The sequence below is a fragment of the Lycium ferocissimum genome, chromosome 4 (assembly GCF_029784015.1).
Source record: "Lycium ferocissimum isolate CSIRO_LF1 chromosome 4, AGI_CSIRO_Lferr_CH_V1, whole genome shotgun sequence".
NCBI classification, from domain to species: domain Eukaryota; kingdom Viridiplantae; phylum Streptophyta; class Magnoliopsida; order Solanales; family Solanaceae; genus Lycium; species Lycium ferocissimum.
In genome coordinates, this window is record NC_081345.1 from 46,771,341 (window position 1) to 46,796,127 (window position 24,787).

At 33.8% G+C, this 24,787-nt stretch overlaps 1 protein-coding gene across 1 annotated transcript; it reads left to right on the top strand.

Annotated features, from left to right (window-relative positions):
* Positions 1-19,115: 19,115 nt before the first annotated feature.
* LOC132053341 (transcription factor TCP4-like) lies at positions 19,116-21,931 on the top strand. Its single transcript, XM_059445330.1, has 4 exons — positions 19,116-19,393; positions 19,854-20,065; positions 20,619-21,220; positions 21,672-21,931. Exons 1-3 carry the CDS (start codon positions 19,229-19,231, stop codon positions 21,184-21,186), a joined length of 945 nt encoding a protein of 314 aa, XP_059301313.1. The 5' UTR covers positions 19,116-19,228; the 3' UTR covers positions 21,187-21,220; positions 21,672-21,931.
* Positions 21,932-24,787: the final 2,856 nt, after the last annotated feature.

Consider the following 24,787-nt stretch of genomic DNA (forward strand, 5'->3'; position numbering starts at 1 on the left):
CTGACCGGAAAACATGCTTGCTGGGACAAGGCCCCCAGCATACCTTAGATGCATAACTAATTATAAAACAAAGAGTGGACTAAACCCCGAATGAGATGGGGCTCACCAATAAGCTGATACGAGTGTTGTCCTACTGAGCACATACGTCGTCCTGTAAATCAGTACCTGCATCATGAAATGCAGGCCCCCGGACAATAGAAAAGGGACGTCAGCACTTTGAATGTACTGGTATGTAAAGCAACTGAATGAAATAACATGGGACATAAAATAATAATGATAAGAACTGAAAGTGAAACTGAAACCTGGTCATGAACATGAATACATACATATATATAACATGGTAAAAATATCATAAATAGGGAGAGCAATAACTTATAACCGATCCATGGTCTGGTGCATACGTACGACGAGAACACTCGATCTTGCCGGAACATGAGATTTAATAAAATATGAAAGGATCTTGCATTATGAGAGATCATCCGGGACATGGGTGGAGCGATCCCATCCTACGGTGGCTACGTAGTTTCAGGCTATCTGAAGCCTTCCTCGGTAATTAAAGCAACTCCCAAAAACTTGAACATGTAAAATAAGTGGCACTTGCTGCCCATGGTTTTCATGAATATAACTTGCTTGTGCATGGATATCATGAATTATAGCTTGTTTGCATGAACTTGTAAAACATGTATAGTATTTTCTTAAAAATAGCATAATATATCATAAACTAGCATGCATGAACCCATGGCATGAGATATATGGGTTTTTCATAGATTACGGATAGATTCTTAATAATCATACAGAAATATTAAGAACTCAATGATGGAACTATAACAATTCATACATTCACACCTATCTCGGAATTACGGGATGTTACAAGACTGCTAATGAAGGACAAGTTGAGTACCTTTATATTATTACAATGAAAGCGGGGGAAAAGTTTGTGCATGAATAATTACCCGCACTTTCTTATGGGTTGTACCATACAAGTATTGGTGCGGTTGAAACACATGTTGTAGTAAACAAAAGATTTAATGGTTCTAAGATTTTATCATTTGGCATGACCGGTTGGGCCATCCCGGTTCTAATATGATGCGCAAAATAATTAAAAATTCACATGGGCATACTTTGAAGAACCAAAAGATTCTTCAATTTAAGGAATTCTCTTGTGTTGTTTGTTCTTAAGGAAAATTGGTTATTAAACTATCAGCAACTAAGGTTGGGATTGAATCCCCTGCATTTACGGACGTATACAGGGTGATATATGTGGGCCAATTCACCCTCCATGTGGACCATTTAAATATTATATGGTCTTGATTGATGCATCTACAAGATGGTTACATGTGTGCTTATTATCAACTCGCAATATGGCTTTTACGAGATTGTTGGCTCAAATAATAAGGTTAAGAGCACAATTTCCATATAATGCGATTAAGAAAATTCGTCTTGATAATGCTGGTGAGCTTACATCTCAGGCCTTTAATGATTATTGTATGGCCACTGGAATAACAGTTGAACATCTGGTTTCTCATGTTCATACTCAAAATGGTCTAGCAGAATCAATGATTAAACGCCTACAATTGATAGCTAGACCATTGCTAATGAGGACAAAACTTCCTGTTTCGGTATGGGGACATGCTATTTTGCATGCAGCAGCACTTGTGTGCATAAGGCCAACCAATTATCATGAATTCTCCCCATTCCAATTGGCTTTTGGCCAGGAGCCAAATATTTCCCATCTTTGAATTTTTGGATGTGTGGTATATATTCCAATTGCTCCACCACAACGCACAAAGATGGGTCCCTAAAGAAGGTTGGGGATATATGTTAGGTATGAATCTCCTTCAATTTTAAAATATTTAGAACCGATGACTGGAGATTTATTTACAACAAGATTTGTTGATTGTCATTTTGATGAATCAGTATACCCAACATTAGGGGGAGAACATAAACAGTTGGAAAAAGGAGCTAGATTGGAATGCATTATCATTATCTCATTTAGATCCTCGACAAATCAATGTGAGCAAGAGGTTCAAAATATGATTTATTTGCAAAATGTCACAAATCAACTGCCAGATGCATTTACTAACCTTCCAAGAGTTACTAAATCTCATATTCCAGCTGCAAATGCTCTAGTTCGAGTTGATGTCCCGGTAGGACAAACGGCTAATGCAAATGAGTCCAGGCCACTTCTCAGACCAATCGGCTCCAAGGATAAAAATCCTCGAAAAAGAAAAGAAATAAATGATCAAGATGATCATAATGTGAGGGAAATTGCTTAAGAAGAGCCCCGAGACATAATAAATGATAAGCCCACAGAGGAGGTCCAGATACTTCAAAACAATGAGAGTGAAGAGATCTCAATAAGTTATGTCTCAACGGGAAAAAGGTGGAACTGAAATCATATTGTGGTCGACAATATTTTTGCATATAATGTTGCTGTTGAAATAATGCAACAAGATGAGGATCTTGAGCCAAAATCTGTCGATGAATATGGACAGAGAAATGTTTGGCCAAAATGAAAAGACACAATTCAAGCAGAATTGGCTTCACTTGAAAAACGTGAAGTTTTCGGACCAATAGTCCGAACACCTGAAGATGTCAAGCCAGTGGGGTACAAATGGGTTTTTGTGCAAAAATGAAATGAAAAAGGTGAAGTCGTAAGATATAAAGCACGACTTGTGGCACAAGAATTTTCGCGAAGGCCTGGCGTTGATTATGTGGAGATATATTCTCTTGTGGTGGATGCAATTACCTTCAAGTATCTAATAAATCTGGCAGTTCGTGAAAAGCTTGATATGCGACTGATGGATGTTGTCACAGCCTATTTATATGGCTCATTGGACCACGATTTTTTTATGAAAATTCCAGAATGATTCAAAGTGCCTGAAGCATAGAAAAGTTCGCGGGAAACTTGTTCAATAAAACTTCAGAATTCTTTATATGGATTGAAACAATCAGGGTGGATGTGGTACAGTCGTCTCAGTGAATATTTGCTAAAGGAAGGATATAAAAATGATCTTATTTGTCCTTGTGTTTTTATAAGAAAGTCTGGGTCTGAATTTGTCATAATAGCTCTGTATGTGGATGACTTGAATATCATTAGCACTCCTAAAGAGCTTTCAAAAGTGTAAAGTATTTGAAGAAAGAATTTGAAATGAAAGATCTAGGTAAGACAAAATTTTGTCTTGGCCTACAAATTGAGCATTTGACAAATGGAATATTTGTCCATCAATCAACATACACTGAAAAGGTTTTAAAGCGTTTTTACATGGATAAATCACATCCGTTGAGTACCCCGATGGTTGTGAGATCGCTTGACATAAATAAAGATCCATTTCGACCTCAAGAAAATGATGAAGAGCTCATTGGTGATGAAACTCCATATCTCAGTGCAATTAGGGCACTGATGTATCAAGCCAATAATACCCGACTAGATCTATGTTTGCAGTGAGTTTATTGGCAAGATTCAGCTCCTCCCCAACAAGAAGACATTGGAATGGTGTTAAGCATATATTCAGATATCTTTAGGGAACAATTGATATGGGATTATTTTATTCTTATGAATCCAAGTCAGATATGATCGGTTATGCAGATGCAAAATATTTGTCTGACCTACATAAAGCCCGATCTCAAACAGGCTATTTATTTACATATGGAGGTACAGCTATATCATGGCGTTCAATGAAGCAAACAATAGCTACCACTTCTTCAAATCATGCGGAGATAATAGCCATTCATGAAGCTAGTTGGAAGTGTGTTTGGTTGAGATCAATGACTCAACATATTCAGGAAATGTGTGGTTTTCTTTTGAAAAGGGATATTCCAACTATATTGTACGAAGATAATGCTGCATGTATTACTCAACTAAAGAGAGGATACATTAAAGGAGACAGAACAAAACACATTTCACCAAAGTTCTTTTTTACTCATGATCTTGAAAAGAAAGGTGAGATAGATGTTCAACAAATTCGCTCGATTGATAATTTGGCGGATCTGTTCATAAAGCATTACCAACCTCGACATTTGAGAAGTTCGATATACAAGATTGGAATGCGTCGTCTCCGAGAACTAAAGTGATCTTTTCATCAGGGGGAGAAAATACGCGCTGCACTCTTTTTTCCTTGGTCAAAGTTTTGTCCCATTGGATTTTCCTAACAAGGTTTTTAACGAGGCAGCAAATAATGCGTAACGTGGCACATTATCGGACATCCAAGGGGGAGTGTTGTAAATATGATAATGTGGATGTCCATAACTTCTAGGAGTTAATTCACCATTATGTGCACCATTATGTGTAGTTATACCACACTTCCACTACTCCCTCATTCATCTCCCACAACCACATATTCTCCCCCACCTTCTCACGGGGTTAATGCCATATTCAAAACAATCTTGTAACCCCCTCTCTATGTAGTAGTATAAATAGAGGTATGATATGTGATATACTACACACTTGAAAGAAAAGAAGAAAATCATCTTTACATTGTTTTATTCTGTATTGTTTCTCTTGTTCTAATATTTTATATTGTTACTTTGAGCTTGGTTTTGCAATAAAGAAGAGCTTTAGAGGGAATATAATGGCTTCTCTATTTGGCTTCACCATCTTCACGGTTGTAACCATATTTTTCTTAGCGACGTTCTTATTCAAAATTTCTCAATATTCTGCGGTCTAAAATTGTATAAAAAGCGAGCTTGAGCCAGCAACAACACTTGCTAAGCGAATCAAACCACAGAAGTGGGAGACGAATATTGTTACCCTAAATTCTCGAATGCACAAGGTAGCCTTCAAGCTGCAATCCAGCAATACAAAAGAAAGACAATATTATTATGTTATTTCCTTAGCTAATATAGCTTTAGCCTTTGTTAACAATTGTCATGGGTCTGAAGATGTGGGAAATCTTATTGAAAAAATTATACAACAAATTATGACGGAGTTTGATTGTGACTTGACCGTGTAAATCTGTTTTACACTGTTAGTGCATAGAAATTATACTCAATTAGAAAGGATTCAAATCCTCACCTCTAATAACTCCCTTTTGAACACTACATCCCACAATTAACCACAATAACACGATTAATGAATATCAAAGTTTTTTCCATTTGGTAAGCTTGCTTTTAGGAGTGGTCTTTCGTCTTTATTGAGGTAATATAAAACAAACTTACTTACTAATAAAACGGCAAGTGAAATATATAATGAATGAAATGGTCTTTCAATTCATACCTAGCTACTTAGATACGGTGACAAATCCAATGCTGAGTTTGTAAATTCAGTAGAATTCAACATTATATTGACAAACTCGATGTATTTGTACAGAAAAAAAGTATGGATAGAATTAAATATGCATTTCAAAATCCAATCGCTTAACTCAAAATTCATAGCATAAATACTTAAGTGGATACTTTTGGTACAGTGACATTTAATATGTTAAATTAGTGAGATCTAAGCCTCAACTATGAATGCCTGGACCTGTCCATGTGTGAATGCAAGTTGTCAAGAGGACAGTGACGTATTGGATTTCTCGATCAGCACTGACTCAGTCATAAATTGCAAGCAGACAATTCTATATCTTCTGAGCAATAAAAATTTACTCATATTCACTATCGAAAAATATTATTGGTTCATTTATTAGAGGTGTTAATTAACTTGTTAGTCAATTAATTAATCTTTCGCTCAAATTATAAAGCGATTGCCTACCCTATTATAAGTGTAGGGAAAGGAGGTTTTCCTCACGTTCTTGGTGAGAAACAAATAATGGCTAGGATTATCTAAGAAGAAATGTTTGGTGCTTTTTCTAGAGGATATTTAGGCGATAAAAATCAAAGAATTTCTTGTTACTTTTGTAATAATTCCTACTGATCAGTAACTCAAGTCGTGATTGAAAGAGATTCGATTCCGCAAAGAGAAACTTGCAAGTTTCCTAAATTAGTTATATTGAATTCCTTCATCGCCTATATAGGCCCCTATTTATTTCGGTAAAAAATTATTTGTGTCCGAAGTTTATTTCAAATCAATTAATATAAGATATGTATTTTTTCCTTCTTATGTTTATTACTTAATCACTATATATTCGCACTTTGACTTTCCTGTCATGTGACCAAGAGGTCACGGGTTCGAGTCTTGGAAACAGTCATTTGCAAAAATGCAGGGTAAGACTGTGTACAATAGACCATTGTGGTCCGTTCCTTCCCCGGATCCTGCGCATAGCGGCAGCTACCGGGCTGCCCTTTTTTTCGCACTTTAACTTTCATTTTAATCAAATTATTTTATTTAATGAAATTCATATTGCGAGCAAACCTACCCTTTTCAGATTTTCCTTGGGCATTTGATGAAGATAATCAATCAATATATGTCAGCTTTTGTTTCTGCTTCTTGCGGCTTCTTCACGTTTTTTTAACAAACGTGGATTGAAGCAAAGTTGCTTTCAAAGCCTGATATTTAGCTCTCAAGCATGTCCATGTCCTCTTTTGGATTCTTTCACGTGCATATCATAACTCTCTACTTTATGCTCTTCATGGACGGATGCACATTTGGAGCAGTTGTTCTTTTTTTTTTCTTTTTTTTTTTTTCATCCGGTATTCGGTACCTGCATTGGAGCTCGACTATTCTAGATTCGCCCCACGTAGGGCCCATTAGATGAAAGCGCTCCCTATCAAGGATTTTTTCATATCCATGACTCGAATCCAAGACCAAGGGACTTTGGAGTAGTATTTCGTGACATCGCTTCCTCGATTTTTTATTTTTATTTTTTAAATATCAAAGCTTCGTTGAGCGTTGGTTTAGTAGGTCCTTTTCCCTTTAGGAGGCCTGTGGATCGAGTTTTTTATTCTAATTTTGCTATTTTTCAATCATTAGTCAATTCTCTATCTTCACAAGGTATGGGTAAGATCTGAGTACACACTACTCTCTCGGACCCATTTTGTGAAATTATACTGGGTATGTTGTTGTTGTTGTCAATTTCTATGATTCTTGAAAGAATATTTGTGTGTAGAAATCGAATCGATAATGTCATACAAAGGTAAAAGAGAATTAAAATAGTCGGTCAAAAGTTACATTAATGTTTAATTACCATTGTAATAATCTATTTTAGATTATGATGAATAAATTATTATTATTTCTAATAAAGCTACCATTGATTCATTTCAAAAATATGAAAACATTTGTCCAGAAGAAATGTAGTATTGTATTTAATTTATATGATCTAAGTATTGTTTGGTCTTTCTTCATATCTTTAAATGAGGAAATAGCTTACTAGATACTGGGTTCTATTTCCATTCCTGGAATTGGTAACATATTATTCTGTAAATGTTCGTTGAGAAAAAATTAATTTCAAATTTCAAATTTCAAAATTTAATGAGTCTTACCACAACAATACAAGATATTATATATACGCACTGTTGTCATATATAGTTGAGATTCCTTTATCCTTAATTAAATATTTCGAGTTCAGATCTTGAAAACAAAGAACTCCTTGATAGTAAGAGATTTATCCTTTTAGTGAACTTGCCGGGTGCAAATTTAGATTAATCGGTCAATTTTCTTGATATGAAACATGCATATCAAATCCTTTTTCCTTTTTTTCCTTGGGGGTTTGGGTTGCCTCCGTTTTGGCGCAGTGTACATTCCACGTTTACTTGAGAAAATGGGATAGACATATGAAAATATTTTTTTACGGTTTCATTAAGCTGCTTTTCACGAAAAATATACACAGTAAAAACCTAATTAAAAAGAACGTATCTAAGAGAATTGAAATTGGACCGAGTTGAGCAATGGGTAAAACCCTATGCAGACGACTTATATACGTTAAAAAAAGGTATTTAAGCTAGTGGCATAATGACCTTGTTGTTACGACCTACTGAAATCAACCCTTGATTGTTAATCAGAAAGAAACTTCTGCATGCTAGAGGAATGAAAATGAAAGAAGTTGGTGTCAAGACTTAATGAGTAGACGAGTAAGAATAAATTCCTTTTTCAGGTAATAACTAAGAGTAGGCTGTCATCTCTGCATCCAAAATATACGACAGCTAAATATCCACCAATAATTCATTAGATGAGTGATACTTTTTGCTTCTTTTTTCCTCCCAAGTCCCAACTGTTATACATTGGCATCGATCAATCTATTCTTGAAAATATATGTGGCATATAATTATTAGAAAATACGTAAATTATTCCATTACAATAGACTCCCTCCATTCCATAATAATTGACTTTTTAAGCTTTTCATTTTGTTTCAAAATAAGTGGTGTTTTAGGATTTCAAGAAGAAATTAATCTTCTTCTTCCAAAATGACCCTTCTTTACATAATCAAGAATCATTAAGCTTTTCTTTTTCTAGGCATTTAATTAGGGGTAAGTTAATCAAAACACTCCTAATTTTCTAGGAGTGAAAGACTTTCTTGGGTCTGCATAAGCCTAAAAAGTCACTCATTATGGAATGGAGGGAGTAATTTATATGAACACGTGTGTGTGTATTCTTTTTCCAGGCGACATCATCTGTGAACAATGTCGGAAAGAAGATGTGAGAACCTTCTGTTAATTTACGTCCTTTAAGTCTCGATTCTTCCATATTTAGATATGAAGATATACATTATATGCATGCATTTGTAAATTAAACTTCGGAGTCTGGTTATAAACCAACTCTATTCCCGCGAAAAAAGGGTAATAAAAAAAAAAAACTTGGTTAAAATTTTACTAGCAAATGAACATCGTCAAGCATAAATAATGGGCTTAAAGTCGGATTAATTATTTAAGTAAAAAATTGCATGATTTCATACGCATTTTAATTGTTCGTGCCGTTAAAGTCAAACTTTTCCCTTCAAAATCGAACATGATCGAATTTAAAGATATGAATTGAGTGTTATTTGATGCGTAAAAAGATTATTTTAAAATTATTTTGTCATAGTATAATTTTAATTATTAGTAACTATATTTTAACTTACTAATAAGTCGAGCCCTTCTATGTGATCATTTATTTAATTCCTTATTCATCATAAGCAAAACAGGTGTAAAATAGCAGTTGAAGATACGATATGAATAATATGATGGTGGAACCCTAACCAACATAGCCTTTTTTCTTTTCTTATCTTTTTGTCAAAACTAATAGGTCGTCTTTTCAAATTTAATCATGTAATCCGCTTAAAGGACCCGTGAAGCTTCTGTCTCTTCCATATGAAGTTAATTGATTTAATTTTGTATTGAACTTAAGTAATTAATATATACTGATTGATAATCTAAGTTTTTCTTACACATATAGTCAGTGCAAGTTAATTGAATATAGCAGGTTCTATACTATATCAAACTTGTTTTGAAAATTACACTGCTTGTTGTTATATGCCATCTAAGTTGATGGTATAAATTTTTTATATATTGATAGCGACGGAACATAGACCCCCTTTGCATTACTCTCTCTTTCAATTTACTTGAACCTATTTAATTTTTTTATTTGTCCATTTCAAAAAGAATGATCACTTTCTAAATTTGAAAACGATTCTACTTAAATATTGTATTTTAGCCTTAATGACATGTCACAACCCAAGTCCATGGCACGTATTATTCGCTTTTGCCCAACAAACCTCACAAATTTATACCTTGGCTACATCATCATAGGACCCAAAAGCGCTCGTATCATGCCTTATAATACCTTAGGTGTAGCCGACGAGGGCTGGTATTATGCCTTATAAGTTCTTCATTTTTAATTTCTCTCCCATTCCGATGTGAGATTCATCTAAGGTATCATGTGCACCTCTTGTTCAGAAACTTGCCAACTTGGAAGCTTATGAGTCCTACTCTGTGACCTGTCCTCGTCGGTCTCCTCCTAAGGGACTCACACTCTTTCATGGGTGTCACAACGCCCCTGGCCTTCCTTGGGGACTCAATGTCCTCATCGAGATTTGTCCCACCATCGTATTCAGGGAGCATCCTATTTTGTTACCATATTTGCCACGACTCAATCCCATGACACGTATTGTCCACTTTGACCCAACACAAACCTAACATATTTATCCCTTGGGCTACGCCATCATAGAGCTCAAAAGTGATTGTATCATGTGAATTTGTGTTATGCCTTATAAAACTCTTCATTTTTTCTTGGTAACTAACAAGCTATTCATTTTCCTCTCTCATTCTGATGTGGGATTCACCTAAGGTATTATGTGCAGCCCTATGACCAGCCCTCGTCGGCTCGCCCTCTGTCATGGCGGCACATGACAAGCTTTTTTATAGCCACAAATATTATGACATGTTTAAGACCACAAATTTAAAGAAATTATTTTCTCTTAAATTTCATGTCTAGTCAAATAGGTTCACATAAAATGAAATCAAGGGAGTAATAGTCATCACAATTACTCTGATTATGTAAATTTATGTTAAAATTGCATTTAATATATATAAATAATTTATCCAGAACAAATAAATAAAAATTTGAAGGAGGAGATGTACAACATCTTTTGCTTCGACCTATTATTGAAGATTGTAGACATTTATCGAAGGCCAACAAAGCCAAGCTTAAACATTTTTGGACGGAGGCAAATCAGTGTGCCGTTTTTCTAGCTAGAGAAGGCCACAATTATGAAGAGGCTTTGATACTCTGAGATACTGCGTTTAAGGACATGGAGTTTCTACTCATAACAGATATAAGTCGATCGTGTTGCCTTTGAACGATGGTAAGATCTTTGTTTAGTTTGTTTTCCAATATACTAAAAGAAAATTAAATTTTTTGAAAATAAATAATTTTTTTACACTATCAGCACACATAACTTGAACCCGTTTGTATACTCGTACCTAAAATTTACTCTTAACGCAATGAGAATTCCAAGTGTCCAAAGATGAAGTGAGGGGCGGTGGTGGTGTGAGTTGGATGAATAGGAGAAATGGAATGAGAACTAAATGCAAATAATAATAATAATGTTAGTAATGAAAATGAAAGCTACTCATTATCAACTAGGAATAAAGAACAAGAAAAAGAGAGCACGATTGAACTCTAAAAGTCTTCCTCTTTATTGGGTTTCCAATTGGGAGTGATGCTTTTTTCTAACGCACTCCTTGTCCTTTGGAGTTTGTGGGCAAGAATCAATCATCATCTTCTCTCTCTCTCTCTCTCTTTTGTTTTTTTTGTCCATTCAGTATCCGATATTTATATTAGGCTCGACCAATTCAGATTCGTATCCAAAAGTTTCATATTAAAGTTAAAAGTGATTTCTAATAAAGACGACTATATACTCATGGTTAGAAACTGAGACATTTGATTAAGAAAGAGAAAATATTTACTACTCTACCATGACCATAGTTCGTGTCTTTTATTATTTACAACAACAACAACAATAATAATATACCTAATGTAATTTCACAGGTGGGGTCTAAGGAGGATAGAGTGTATGCAGACCTTATTCCTACCTCGTAGAGATAGAGAAGTTGTTTGAGATAGACCCTCGACTGGGTAAAAAGCATTTCAAAGCATAGTGTCTTTTATTATTTACAACAACAACAATAATAATAGACCCAATGTAATTTCACAGGCGGCGTCCGATGAGAATTGAGCGTATGCAGATCTTACCTCTACTTCGTAGATATAGAGAAGTTGATTTCGATAGACCCTCGGCTGGGTAAAAAGCATTTCAAAGCACAGTGTCTTTTATTACTTATAGTACAAAATTGCTTTATATGAAGAATTGGCACGCCTTTGCCTCTTGTTTGGCGGTAGCACTCTGCTAGTTGCATGTGGCAAATTGTATCTTTCACTATCATACGTAACTACAAAGATCTTCCTCGCCTAGAAGGGAAATTATATTCTTTTATTTACTTGGTACTTGTTTGGACAATATTTTATTAAAGTTAAAAAAAAAATAAAAAAAAAGTATTTGAAATTGACATTACGAGCGAGTATATAGAGTTGAGTTTGAAGTCGTATTGAAGAGTATATAGAGTTGAGTTTGTAGTTGTGGTTAAATATGAATTTCAGAGAAATTGATATCAAGATATCTCTTATGTCTCGGTAGGTTAAGAAATGATTCCTTAAATACATTCCTAAGGAATTTTGATCTTCTAATTAGTCTGTTAAAGTTTGCACTTTTATTTTCGGTCAAGTATTTAACAAATTTTAACTGTTAGATTTTGTGGGAACTATGACACAAGAAAATTTAACCAGAAACATTAGGATCGCTACTCATGTTAATCTCAGAAGCCGCAACACTAAAGACTGCATCAGACATCAGAAATAGATAAGTGGCAAAATCCGCACATGAAAATGTTACATCAATCTTCAGAAATATATCAAAATAGCAAAATCTACACTTTCAAATGCGAATTCACTGTTAAAGAAAAATTCACAAACAGGTTAAATCTAACAATTTGAGTTTGTTAATCATTTGACTGAGACAAAAAATGTTAACTTTTAGCAAATTTAAAGGACCAAAATTGCTGTGGAATATATTTTTAAAGGAACATTTTAAAAACTACCCTAAACATAAGGGATCGTGTTTACCAATTTCTCATGAACTGCACTTTAAGGAAAATAGTTAGTATGGTTACTTTCACTTGAAATATTTCTCAAACAAATTCTTCAATATTTCACTAGTATTGTAAATACTAAAGTTCTTCATAAGTTTTCCCAAGCTTCACAAGAAAATTTTAAAGTTCATATATATATGGAGTTTATAACTTCAACTCAATTATTCAATAAATGGTGAATCCTTGTATTAGAAATTAATTGATGAACGAGGAGCATAGTAACTTTCAGGAAATGTGAAGTAATTAAAGTAGTAAATCAGAATGAAAGCAAGTTGTCGTTTATCTTTTCTTTAATTTAATTTCTTGTCCTTTTCTTTGTTGGAAGTGCATTACTTTAAAGAGAAATTAACCGACAAAATGACAAAGAGCAATGGAAACAAAAGCTGTTAATATTTGCTATCATTCGTCATTTAGGGTTGGTGTGTACTTTATTGGCATATTGAGCAATTTTTTCGAATTCAAAATTTAAAGTTTATAAATTTTTAGACGGAACTTAAGATAACATTTGTTATTATTTTGCTTCTGTTTTTGAAATATAGTTATTGTCATGGAGTTTTAAATTTCACAAGTTAAATTTCAATACATAAAGCAGGAACAGATTTTGGGTGTTGGGTTGGAGTTCCCGGGAATCCAGTAGCGTTTGCACGGATTCTGTATTTGTATTCAGTATCCAGTAAATATATAAGAATTACGAGTTGGGAATAACTATAAGTCCCCGTAAGTTTGACAAATCTTGAAATTGTTATATATTGTCTAGACAAGGTATATATATTTTCTTTTAAGTGAAACTTTTTAGTAAAAATTCGAGACGTACGATCTTAGGTAGCTATTATTATTTCACTTCTCGGATACGCTTTAAATTATATAGATGACATGAGGATATCCATAAATGAGATTTTACTTATTATTAGAATATAAATTATTTTCTCGTAAGAGAACTTATCTTTTCCCGTTTTGAGAATTAATAGTACAAATATTTGTACTCTTGAGATTAAGTTGGAAAAATTAGAATTTGATACTCTCTCCGTGCCTTAATAAGTGGTGCTTTTAGTTTATGCACACCCCTTAAGAAATTACTCACTCCTAGAAAATTATGAGTGTTTTTACTAACTTACCCCTAATTAATGCCTGGAGAAAGAAAAGCTACTTAATGATTCTTGATTATAAATAAGGGTAAGTTTGGAAGAATAAGATTAATTTCTTCTTGAAATCCTAAAACACCACTTACTTTGAAACAAAATGAAAAGCCTAAAACACTACTTATTGTGGAATGGAGAGAGTAAAATATAATTTTCATCAATGTCTTAATCTTTATGAAATATTAGTATATGTCCTAATTCTATAAAATACTTATGATTTACTAATAATATAATTAGAATTTTAGGAATTGATTAATTAAAAAAATATATTTTTATATATTATTAAAGTATTATATTTGGGATAAATATATTTTACGGAAAAGGCTCAAATATGCCATCGAATTATCAGAAATGACTCATTTATGCCATTCGTTAATAGTTTGGTTCATTTATGCCATTGAACTATCAGGAATGACTCATCCATGCCATTTTTCATTAACGCAGGTTTTACAATACCAGATATGACACTTTGCCTCCAATTAGAGGTCCATGTCGTTTAATTAAACCATTGATTTGTGAGTCGGGTTTTAGTTTAATTTAGGATTTAATTTGTCTTTGGTTTAATTAAACGACTTGGACCTCTAATTGGTGACCAAGTGTCATATCTGGTATTGTAAAACTGACTTTATTGAAAAATGGCATGAATGAGCCATTCCTCATAGTTCGATGGCATAAATGAGCCAAACCATTGACGAGTGGCATAAATGAACAATTTTTGATAGTTCGATGGCATATTTGAGCCTTTTCCGTATATTTTATACAGTAAACAATACGTTTCAATAAAAGGACTTCCACCGCCTAAAAAACGTCATTCCAATCTTTTAATTTTCGAAGTGTCTTTTCATCATTGTTTATCACAATCAAAGGCCATATACGACCAACATTGGTTTAAATACTTTAAAAGATTACTTCAACATGATTTATATTTTGGAGATATGTCTTAAAGTTTAAAGATGGAGACCTTGGGGTATTAGCTATTTCTCTTATGAAAACATGGCAACAATCAGTGGCGGAGTCAGAATTTTCGCCGAGGGGGTTCAAAATATAAAAAAGTAAACATACGAAGAAGCCTAAGGGGGTTCAACATCTACTATATATACATAAAAAAAATAATTTTAACATTGTAAAAATAGTGTTTTTTTCGGCTGAGGGGGTTCGGATGAACACCCTCGGCTCTATGTGGCTCCGCCACTGGCAACAATGTTATTTTCCAAACATAAGTAGCAATATTAATGTATATTTTAAGGGGACAAGTATAATTTCTCTCAAGAACAACATCTCTTCTATTTATATTTTTCAAGAAGCTAGAGTTGTTCTTGGAAAGTTCAAGTAAGGTGGTTGGTACTTCCATCAATTAAGGTATGATGTCCTCCCTTATCTTCGTAAGGTGAAATTATTTAAGCGACATTAGTATGTTATCAGAAGTCGTGAGTTCAAGTTGTAGTGATTGTACAAGTTGATTAAGGGTTGTTTCTTATAGTATGGAGATCGGTGGGGGATTTGATAGCTCATGTTGAGCTAATATGTTGTTAAAAGGAGGTCAGGTATGGAGTACTACACCATTGAATCATAGCCTCGGGAGCTCATCACTCTTTGATTGCTCGACAATAGTATTGGTATAGTTGTTGTGTTTGGTTGGCCTTTAGTTATGTTAATATTAGCCCAGTCTTAATGGGTCAGGCGTCTAACGGAAGGATTGACTCGTTGTAGTCATTTGAAGATGGAGTCGAGGTATGTAAGGCTATTTCTTCTTTCGTCGCTACGGCACAACTTCCGTTTATTGTTTCTTTACATGAGTTATGAAGTCTAAAGTTTACAAAAGCATAATGAGACCATGCTAGAGGTTTCATAAGTTGCATAAGGGATACTCATGTGCTTATAAGTCGATACTTCATGTGGTTGCTCTATTCTTAGGATCGCGTTCCCAAGTTACCGTTAAGGGCTATTGATAGTTACTTAAGATGAATGATATCGATAGTTTCCAAGGTATTGTGAGGGGTTATAGATCGTTATGTAAGGTGAATAATATTGATAGCTTTCAGATATTCATCAATGGGTTGTAGTTCTCGTTTAAGATGAATCATATTAATAACTTTTAGGAGATCGTTAAAGGGTAACAAATGGTTACGTAAAATGAATCGTATCAATAGCTTTCAGATGATCGATCATGGATATTAGGACCTATTCATGATGAACCATATTGGTAGCTTCATGTCACGACCCGACTAGGGGCCATGACGGGTATCCAAGGCTAACCGCCGAGCACCACTCATTCTATTACTCATCATATACATTCTACGTTCCTTCATTATTCTCATGCTTAAAATCATAGGAGAACCATTTTCATTTGAAACATATCTACCTTTATATACATAAGCCCTTCGGCTATCAAAATGATATACATACAGTAAGGACATCGTGAGACCATACTACCCACACATACGTATCTACGAGCCTCTACTAGAGTACTAGACATATGGACGGGATAGGACCCCGTCGTGCCCAAAATATATAGACAAAATAATAAGCAATGGCACCTCCAAAACAAATGAGTGCTCTTAATGTCTGCTGATAGCTCCTATGAATCTGGATCACCTCCCTGTCTACCTGTGGGCATGAACAATAATAATACATTAATGAAACAGGGGGATATCAAATAAAGAACAATCTGTAACTGACTGTCAGTTTTAATAGAAATAATGCATGCTAACTTACTTCATAAACATCATCATCATATATATATATATATATATATATATCTGTGTGTGTGTGTGTGTGTGTGTGTATAAGTTGCCCGACCATATAGGTATGGTGTGATCATCATTAGCCCGCGTCCCGTGCCTCCCGCTTCCGGGTAACCATCTCATGCCGCCCACTAGCGGGTGTACGCCTACGCCATCTAGACACGGTGTATACGCCGCCCGCCTTACGGTGTGTGCCCCCGGCCATATAGGCGCGGTGTAATATCATCATCATGTACTCATCATAATGCACGCATAGGAACTCAAAGACAACTATACTTTATCGGGGCGACATAAGGTCGTGAACCCCCGATTCCATTATGGAGCATTCCTAAGCATTCGTCGCCTCACCTCAAGGAATTAGCATATAAGGTGAGTGTATAGAATAAACAACATCAATGGATCATAGTTAGAATCATTAGCTTTAGGATCTTTAGACTTAACTCATCATCATCACTATCATGCTCATGACATATCTCGTTCCTCTATCTCATGTGAAGCTCTTTATAATGATAGGCTCATGATTGCCGGAATGTAAGAAAGTCATGGGAAAATAGGAGAATTCATGCCATTGGAGTCATGCCTTAGAAGAAAGGGACTAGCCTCACATACCTTTTCGTTTAGCTATTCTATCGCTTGATCGTTCTCCTTCAATGCTCACGTTTCTACCTTCAAGAGAGTTCGTATTAACGTTAGCTAATCGATCACATGAACATGCTCAATTAAAGCTAGAGAAAATTGGGCAACATTTCCTTTGTTTATATAACTTTCCCCATATTACATATCAACTCCCAAACATCTATAATTACATTCACAACAAAGATAAGCAACAATCTTCATACACCTACATTATCCACATTTCCCAAATCTCACTTCAATTCATCCATAACTATGATCATAGTACACTATTGCATTTACGTTCAATGAAACGTTTATCCCATATTCTTAATATCATTTATAACACAATTATAATCACAATATATCAAGAATCATGACTCATTCCAAACTACTACTCAAAAATGCCACTATTCTTGTATTCATAACCCATTTTCTATCTCCTTCTACAATCCAAGTTTTTCAACCTCTCAATACCTTAAACAATATGGAATGATCATAAAACTTACCTTAGATAGTGTGGAAATGAGCCTTGAGTGGAAATACTTCACTTGAGCCAAAACCCTAGTTCACTTCCAATGGGATTTCTTGCCTTGGATGAACTCCAATGAGTTTCTTACACTTGATTTTCTTGGTTTGATGAAGTTGATCATAAATTTCTCTTGAGTTCTTGTGGAAGAAGGATGGAGAGCTTTCTAGAGTGTTCTTGAAGTGTGGAGTGAGAAAATGAAATGAAATAAATGAGGTTGAGTCCCTTATATCAATTTTAAAATCCGTCCGACTCGATTACTACGACCAACATACGGTCCGTATAATTTATATGGACCGTATGTCTGGCCGTACATTTGGTCCAGTGAGGGCTGCCATTCTGGGCAGAATATACGGCCTAACATACGGCCTTCTAGTTCCGCCCCGCGGTATGAGATGCTCTATATTATTGTCCAACTAATAGTGAAATCAGTTTTAACTAAGAAATACCTACTTAATTACCTAATACGGTACTTAGTTAGTCTCTCAACTATGGTATAAAAACATCAGAGGCACATATTCGTAACACCATAATTAGTTCCATGTTCTGTTTGAGACAATAATGTGTTCCTTTATTCGTTTCACCTTTAATCGATAAATTTTCTTGAATAATCTATATGTATTGTGAATATTCCCAATAAAAGTGAGAATATGAAAAAAGAAAACTACTGAATGATAATGATTGAAAAGTGAATTTAGTAGTAATAAAGAATTAAAGATGACGTGATGTGTTTATATATCTCAATAGTCAATATCATCTGATTAGAGGCCAAAGACAAGTCGTTCTCTAAAACCCATAGTTTCCAGCTTTTCATATTCATTCTTGTTTGCGCTTTCTTTACTCTTCCATACTCAAAACCCTCTTGTTAACTCTAAGGGTGCGTTTGGTACGAAAGAAATTTTTCTCTTCGGAAAATATTCTTTTGAAAATTGTTTTTCCAGAAAATAAATCAACTTATTACTTATTTTTTATTATTGATAAGTAAGTCAAAAATATTGACCAAAACTATAATATAATCTAAGCAAACATTATGAATGTGGTAGCGGGGTGGGAGTGAGGTGTGGTGAAGGGTGGTTTTCGGGCAGGGTAAAGGTGGTGTATTACCTACAGGTTCAGACCAACCTAAAAACTTTTAGTTAGACCTTGTATTTATATTCGGAAATCCATTACGTATTGATAAATATTTAGTTGCAAACTCAGTTATTAAAATGAGTTATGAGTTCGGTGACAAGTTTAGAATCACTTATCAAATGTGTTTTCTCTACTCTGATCACGGAGGGAGAAATCATTTTCTTTTGTAAGGATCTTGTGTTTCTAGAGAAAATTTATTCCAAACACATCTTGATCTGCAAACATGAGAAAATAAAACATAAAAAGTACTTATTTCACACCAAACACGCCCTTTCTAAAGTAATATCTAGTACGATCGAATCCCACCAAAAATCACCAAAAAGATTTTATATTTTCAGCCAACCAATTAGATTTCCTATCAGTAACTTTAAACCAAGATTTTGCTTGAGCAGATATTCTTGAGTCCTACAATAAATGCTTTCATATATAAATGATAATAACCGCTTCTCTTTTCTCCCTTTATATATATGAGCCCAACCTCTTATTCTTTTTCGATACACAATAAATAAATTTCTCTGTCTTTATATACTTTCACTTTCAATTTTTGTTATGGAGTTTTCACTGCAAAAAGATTTACAATGAAGAGAGCCACCGGAGGAGAAATAGTACAAGTTGAAGGAGGTCACATTCTCCGGTCCACCGGTCGAAAAGACCGGCATAGCAAAGTCTATACTGCAAAAGGTCCAAGAGATCGTAGGGTCCGGTTATCTGCTCACACTGCTATTCAATTCTATGACGTGCAGGTAGAGGCAGATCCAAGATTCATTATCAAAAAAAAAGAAAAAAAAAGAAGAAGAATTAGTTACGAAATTTGTCGTTAATCTGTCGTCGCTAAATAACTTGTAGGCTATAGCCTATAGGATTAGCAACAGACATTTGTTGTTCAACGACATAAGTTATTTGCTGCTAAACTTATGTCGTTAATTCGTCGTTAAATATAATTAGCGACGAAGTATTGTTATTTAGCTATAGAAGTTGTCCGCCGCTAACTTCTGTTTTTTTGTAGTGATTTTAAATTTGACGGATTTAGTATTTATGCTCACAATCCTGAATTCATTTGCATTTTTGCAATTATGAGTTTAAAACTTGATATTTTGCTGAAATTTATAGGTATTTTTCAAATATGTTTATGTTAAGTGTAAAAATATTGAGGTATAGTTGAGCTTGTTTAAGTAATTACATTACATTGGCTTCTACATGCAGGATCGATTAGGCTATGACAGGCCAAGCAAAGCTGTGGATTGGCTAATCAAGAAGGCAAAAAATGCCATTGATAAGCTGGCTGAGTTGCCTCCATGGAACCCAAATGAAGATGTAGCAAATAACTTACCCATAAGTGATGAAACTCATGATGTGGGTTCAATTGGGAATATTGCCTTAGAACCTCATGAACCACTCTCAAATTCTTCTTCTGGGTATCGATTCTTTTAAATTGTGTGATTATCTCATCTTAATTTTATTTATTTAGTTATGAAAATGTTCAGCTAAGTTTATAAGCTGGTCAAATTAGCTTATATACACTTTGTGACTTATATATGCATTTGGTAAATATCCAAATTACTTATAATTAAATTAAAATCGGTGAGAAGCCATAAGTTGATTATCTCCAGCTTATGAATTTTCAACTTATAAGTACTTTTCGTTTGACAAAAAATTTACTATTTCTATTCTTAATAATTTTTTCTAATTCTCAGAGTACTTTTTCCAAAATAAATCACTAACTTCCTCTTCGTTCCATATTTTCATTCATTCTTTGCCTTACAAATATTAAATTTATAATTTTTTATAAAACAAGTTAGGGTTATTTTAGTTGTTTTACCAGAAGAACAACTTATCAACATTTTTACCAAATACATTAACTGTTTATTACAATCAATTTCAGCATTTTATACAAGTACGTAACTACTAATTTATAACGTTAATTTGCTTATCAGTTATTTACAATCGGCTAATCCAAATCTTCAACAGATTGTTGTTCCAAAGGCAAGTAGCAGAAAATCCGAGCAGTAGTTCTTCATACATGATGCCAGAGCCAGTAGCTGAGTCACAATTTGTTGCAGATACCTCGAAATCGTTCTTCCCAATGAATTCAGGGACATCATTAACTAATTTCCTAAGTTTTCCACATGATATTGTAATGTCAAGAGACTCAATCCAGGCTGATGATCAAGATCTTGGTTTATCACTTCACACCAATTTACATGACCAAAATTCCAACCATAGTGCAAATAATCCAGCACTTAGCTTTGAAGCAACTTATGATAATAATAATAATCCAATAATTGGAAATTGGATAATACCCCATCAGCCATTTTTCTCCCAAGGGGGTACATATTCTCAAATTAGGGAACCCCTTCAGTCCAATTTCTCACAATTGATTCATCATGCTTGGGAACAAAGGCTAATGGCAAGTGAAGTACATCAATCATCAATTTCCAATAGCCATTTCAATGGAGATTTTCAATTTCATGGTGAAGAAATGAATGGATTTGTGTGCATTAAGCCCTCTTGTGGATCTTCAAGTTCTCATCATTGAATGATTTAAAAGAGTTTAGTGTTCAATTCATCAGGTAAATATGTCACCCAAAATTACTTTAATTGAGGGTGTGTCTGGTACGAAGAAAAATACTTTTCAAAAGAAACTTTGTCTTACTATTCCGATTAAGATATTGTTAGGTAAGGGAAGGCAGTCATTCACTAGTGGAAATGAAATTAATCACGTCTTAGACATGATTAGGGCTAAAAGAAGGATACACCTAGATAGTAGGCGGCGGGAAAAATCTAATTGAAGATGAATACACTCTAAAATTTAGAAATTATTTCAAATGATGAACTATCAGAGAATGCAAAAGTGAAGAAAGTCATTTTCTTAATTTAATAGCCAGAAAATTATCTATATATTTGCATGAAAAATAATTTTCTTTGTACCAAACACATACTCAGAGTTCCATTTCTGTCAGTTTCACTCTCATTTTTGTAGTTTTCGATTTTTTAGAACACTTGGCTCTTATGCTTTTTCAGGAAAGTAGATAATGTTCATTGAAGATCAATGACCATATACATATGTCAAGATGGGAAATGAAGGCGATCAGAGTTTTAAATATGTTGATTCATATATTAATGTGATGTGACCTTATTCTATTAATCCAAGCAATCTCGTTTAGAATATTGCATTATCTCTCACCATTTAATTTTTTATAAATTTCGTTAAGTCATGAGTAACAATTGATATTTGCTTTTAGACTTAGTAATGAAGTTTGGGCACAAAGTATTTTTCTTCATTTTTTTTACCTTATTTGTTTATATGTTTCGCAGAGAATACTTAGCTCAACAGAATTAAGCAGTATAGTTAATAGATGTTATTAAATTTACTTCCAAAAGAATCTTAAGATTTCTATTGAGAATGATCACCAACTAATACAATGTTTGCGTGCTACTTAAATTTTATTGTATCATATTATTAATCTATCGTTGTATAACGACGAATTAAAGCCCTATTTTATATAACTGCCGATTTGGTGTGGTTGCGTGATGCGTCGTCACCTTTCTTATATTTTCTCTTTTTTTTTCTTTGCTTATTATTTAATACTCTTATTGTATATACTTAACTCTACCTCTTTTTTGTATAACGCTTGTACCAAATTTATATTAATTATAATTTTATTCTTCAGATTGTTGATGTCATGTGACATTATGTAACGACAGAAAACGATACAATCTATCCAATCATTGTATTTATATAAAAACAATACCGTGTAATATAATTCAATGCAATACGATACGTTATGAAACAACAGATAACATACATCCAAACAAGCTGTTAAATTGCGTAGGAATTTGGAAAAGTACGTTGTTGCTCAATTTAACCAAGAAAACAAATTTCTGTTTTCACGTAAGTTACTTAGTAATTACATGGGTTGCAAAGTCTGGATTCTGAGTCACAGCACCACTGCACCAGTCTTTACTCCAAATATGTCCTATAAAATTCTGTATCAACTTCATAACACTTTCATATTATATACTCATACATCATCTTGTTTTATTTTCTTCATCTCATTTTATGTGAACCTATTTGATTGACATTTTAGTTTAAAAAAAAAATTTAATTTTTTTTTTTAAAAAGAACTTGCAATTTTAAATATGCTATAAAATTTGTGTGGTTATAAGACTTTTGAAATTTGTGGTTTTAAGAATGTCACTACATTTGTGTGACTATTAAGACTTGTCATTAAAGGTAAAATATGAAATTTAAGTTAAAAAAATTCAAATTCAGAAAGAGATCTTTTTTTTTTTTTTTTTTTTTTTTTTTTCCTGAACGAGCTAAAAAAGGGTCCAATACATTGAAAGGGATGAAATATTATTTATTGTTGTGATTTTTGTTATTGCAAGACTTGGAGTCCTTTACACTTGGAAAAGATACCCTTTGAGGTTTTATAACGTACATATACACCTTTCCTTTGTAGTTCATGTAAAATCCAGACAATATCGAAGATACATTCGATATAGTTAGTAAATTTCGTAAGATTGGAGGAAGACTACCTAAAGTTTGACAGATATAGATAGTAAATTCATATGAATATCCCCAGAAAATCTCAAACCAATAAGAGTATTTGTACCTTATATGTAATTTCTTTTCTATTAGCTTTCAATACAGAACCTTGTTCGTACACCCAATAAAACTACGGTCACGAAGGACACGGAACAAACCCCAAAATAGTTAGAGAAATTGCTAACAAGTCCCTATTAATCTCCACAGATCTACAGTCAAACACCTAAATGAAGTTGATAATTCTGAAGTACCTTAATGATGAACACAAAAACCACACATTTCAAACTTGTATTATATTTTGCAGGGCTTAAGCTTTCATGCTCAACAGACTAAAATGTGATTAAGTGAAGGTCAGTCTTGATACATGGTAGTTACAATTTACTACTTGAGTGCATGACTCAAATCCAGGGGTAGCTCAAAGGGAGGATGGTAAAACTTTTGCTTTATGCCCACAAAAAATAATAGTGGATTATATAAATTTATTTTCGTTTGGAAAATATTGATATTTGTAGAAAAAAAGTACAATCTTTACAGAAAGAAAGAAAAACGATTACTTAGCAATGGAATATTTTAGCACTTTGAAATAAACTATTCAAATATATTCATATTAGTAAATAAAGTTTTTTGCAACAATATCCAAAGTAATATATATTGCAAACACATGACTAACATCTTATTAACTTGAATGAACTTCTATCAATATAAATAAAAATATTACCTATGGTTAACTTAACTAAATTAAGTGTATACACCCGACACCCTTCTATAAATCCCGACTAAGCTTAGGGAAATAATTAAGATTATCCAGTTCTCATTCTCTTCTCTATATTCAATAGAACTCATTTTATGTACCAACAACTACAAAAATGAAAACATAATATACATACAGAAAAGTTTGCCATAAACCGTCTTTTACTTTTATTTGGAAAACGATGAATTATGAAGTTGTCATAGAGATGGGTGCGTGCGGTAAGTGGCTGCTGACATAAAGCAGGTAGGATTTTCTCTGGACCCTCAAGAAATTCATACTACCGAAAAGAGAGCTTCGGCTGCCCCTGAAACACATGAGTTATAATACACGTTAATACATCTTTAAAGTATTTTTTTGAAAAAATAAATCATTTCCTACCTACTCGTAACTCAATACACTTGCAACAACGATTATCTGCATCCAAATAAGGAGACGTTGGGGGCTAGAAGAGTTGTGGGGACACGAATAGTATGTGGACTCACTGCAATAAAACAATAAAAGAGAGTTAAACTGGGTTTACAATAAGAAAAATATAGAGAAATTAAAAACAAAACAAAATAAGGGGAAAACTTACGCCAGTGTCTCAGCAATCCAAGTCTCTCTTTCAACCTCTGGAAAAAGAGTTAACTGAGCATGAAATTTATCAGTATCTCCAAAATGAGAACAAGGAAATAGCTAGAGAGATGCTAGGGTCTCGAAGGGTTACTCTGACAGACACAAAGGGGACTGGCAGTGGAAGGAGAGGTCATAGAGGTGCTACTTCTCTATGAGTTTCACAAAAGCACACCCCTCCAAGTAAATTACCTTTACACCAAAACAAATCAAATTTTATTTCCC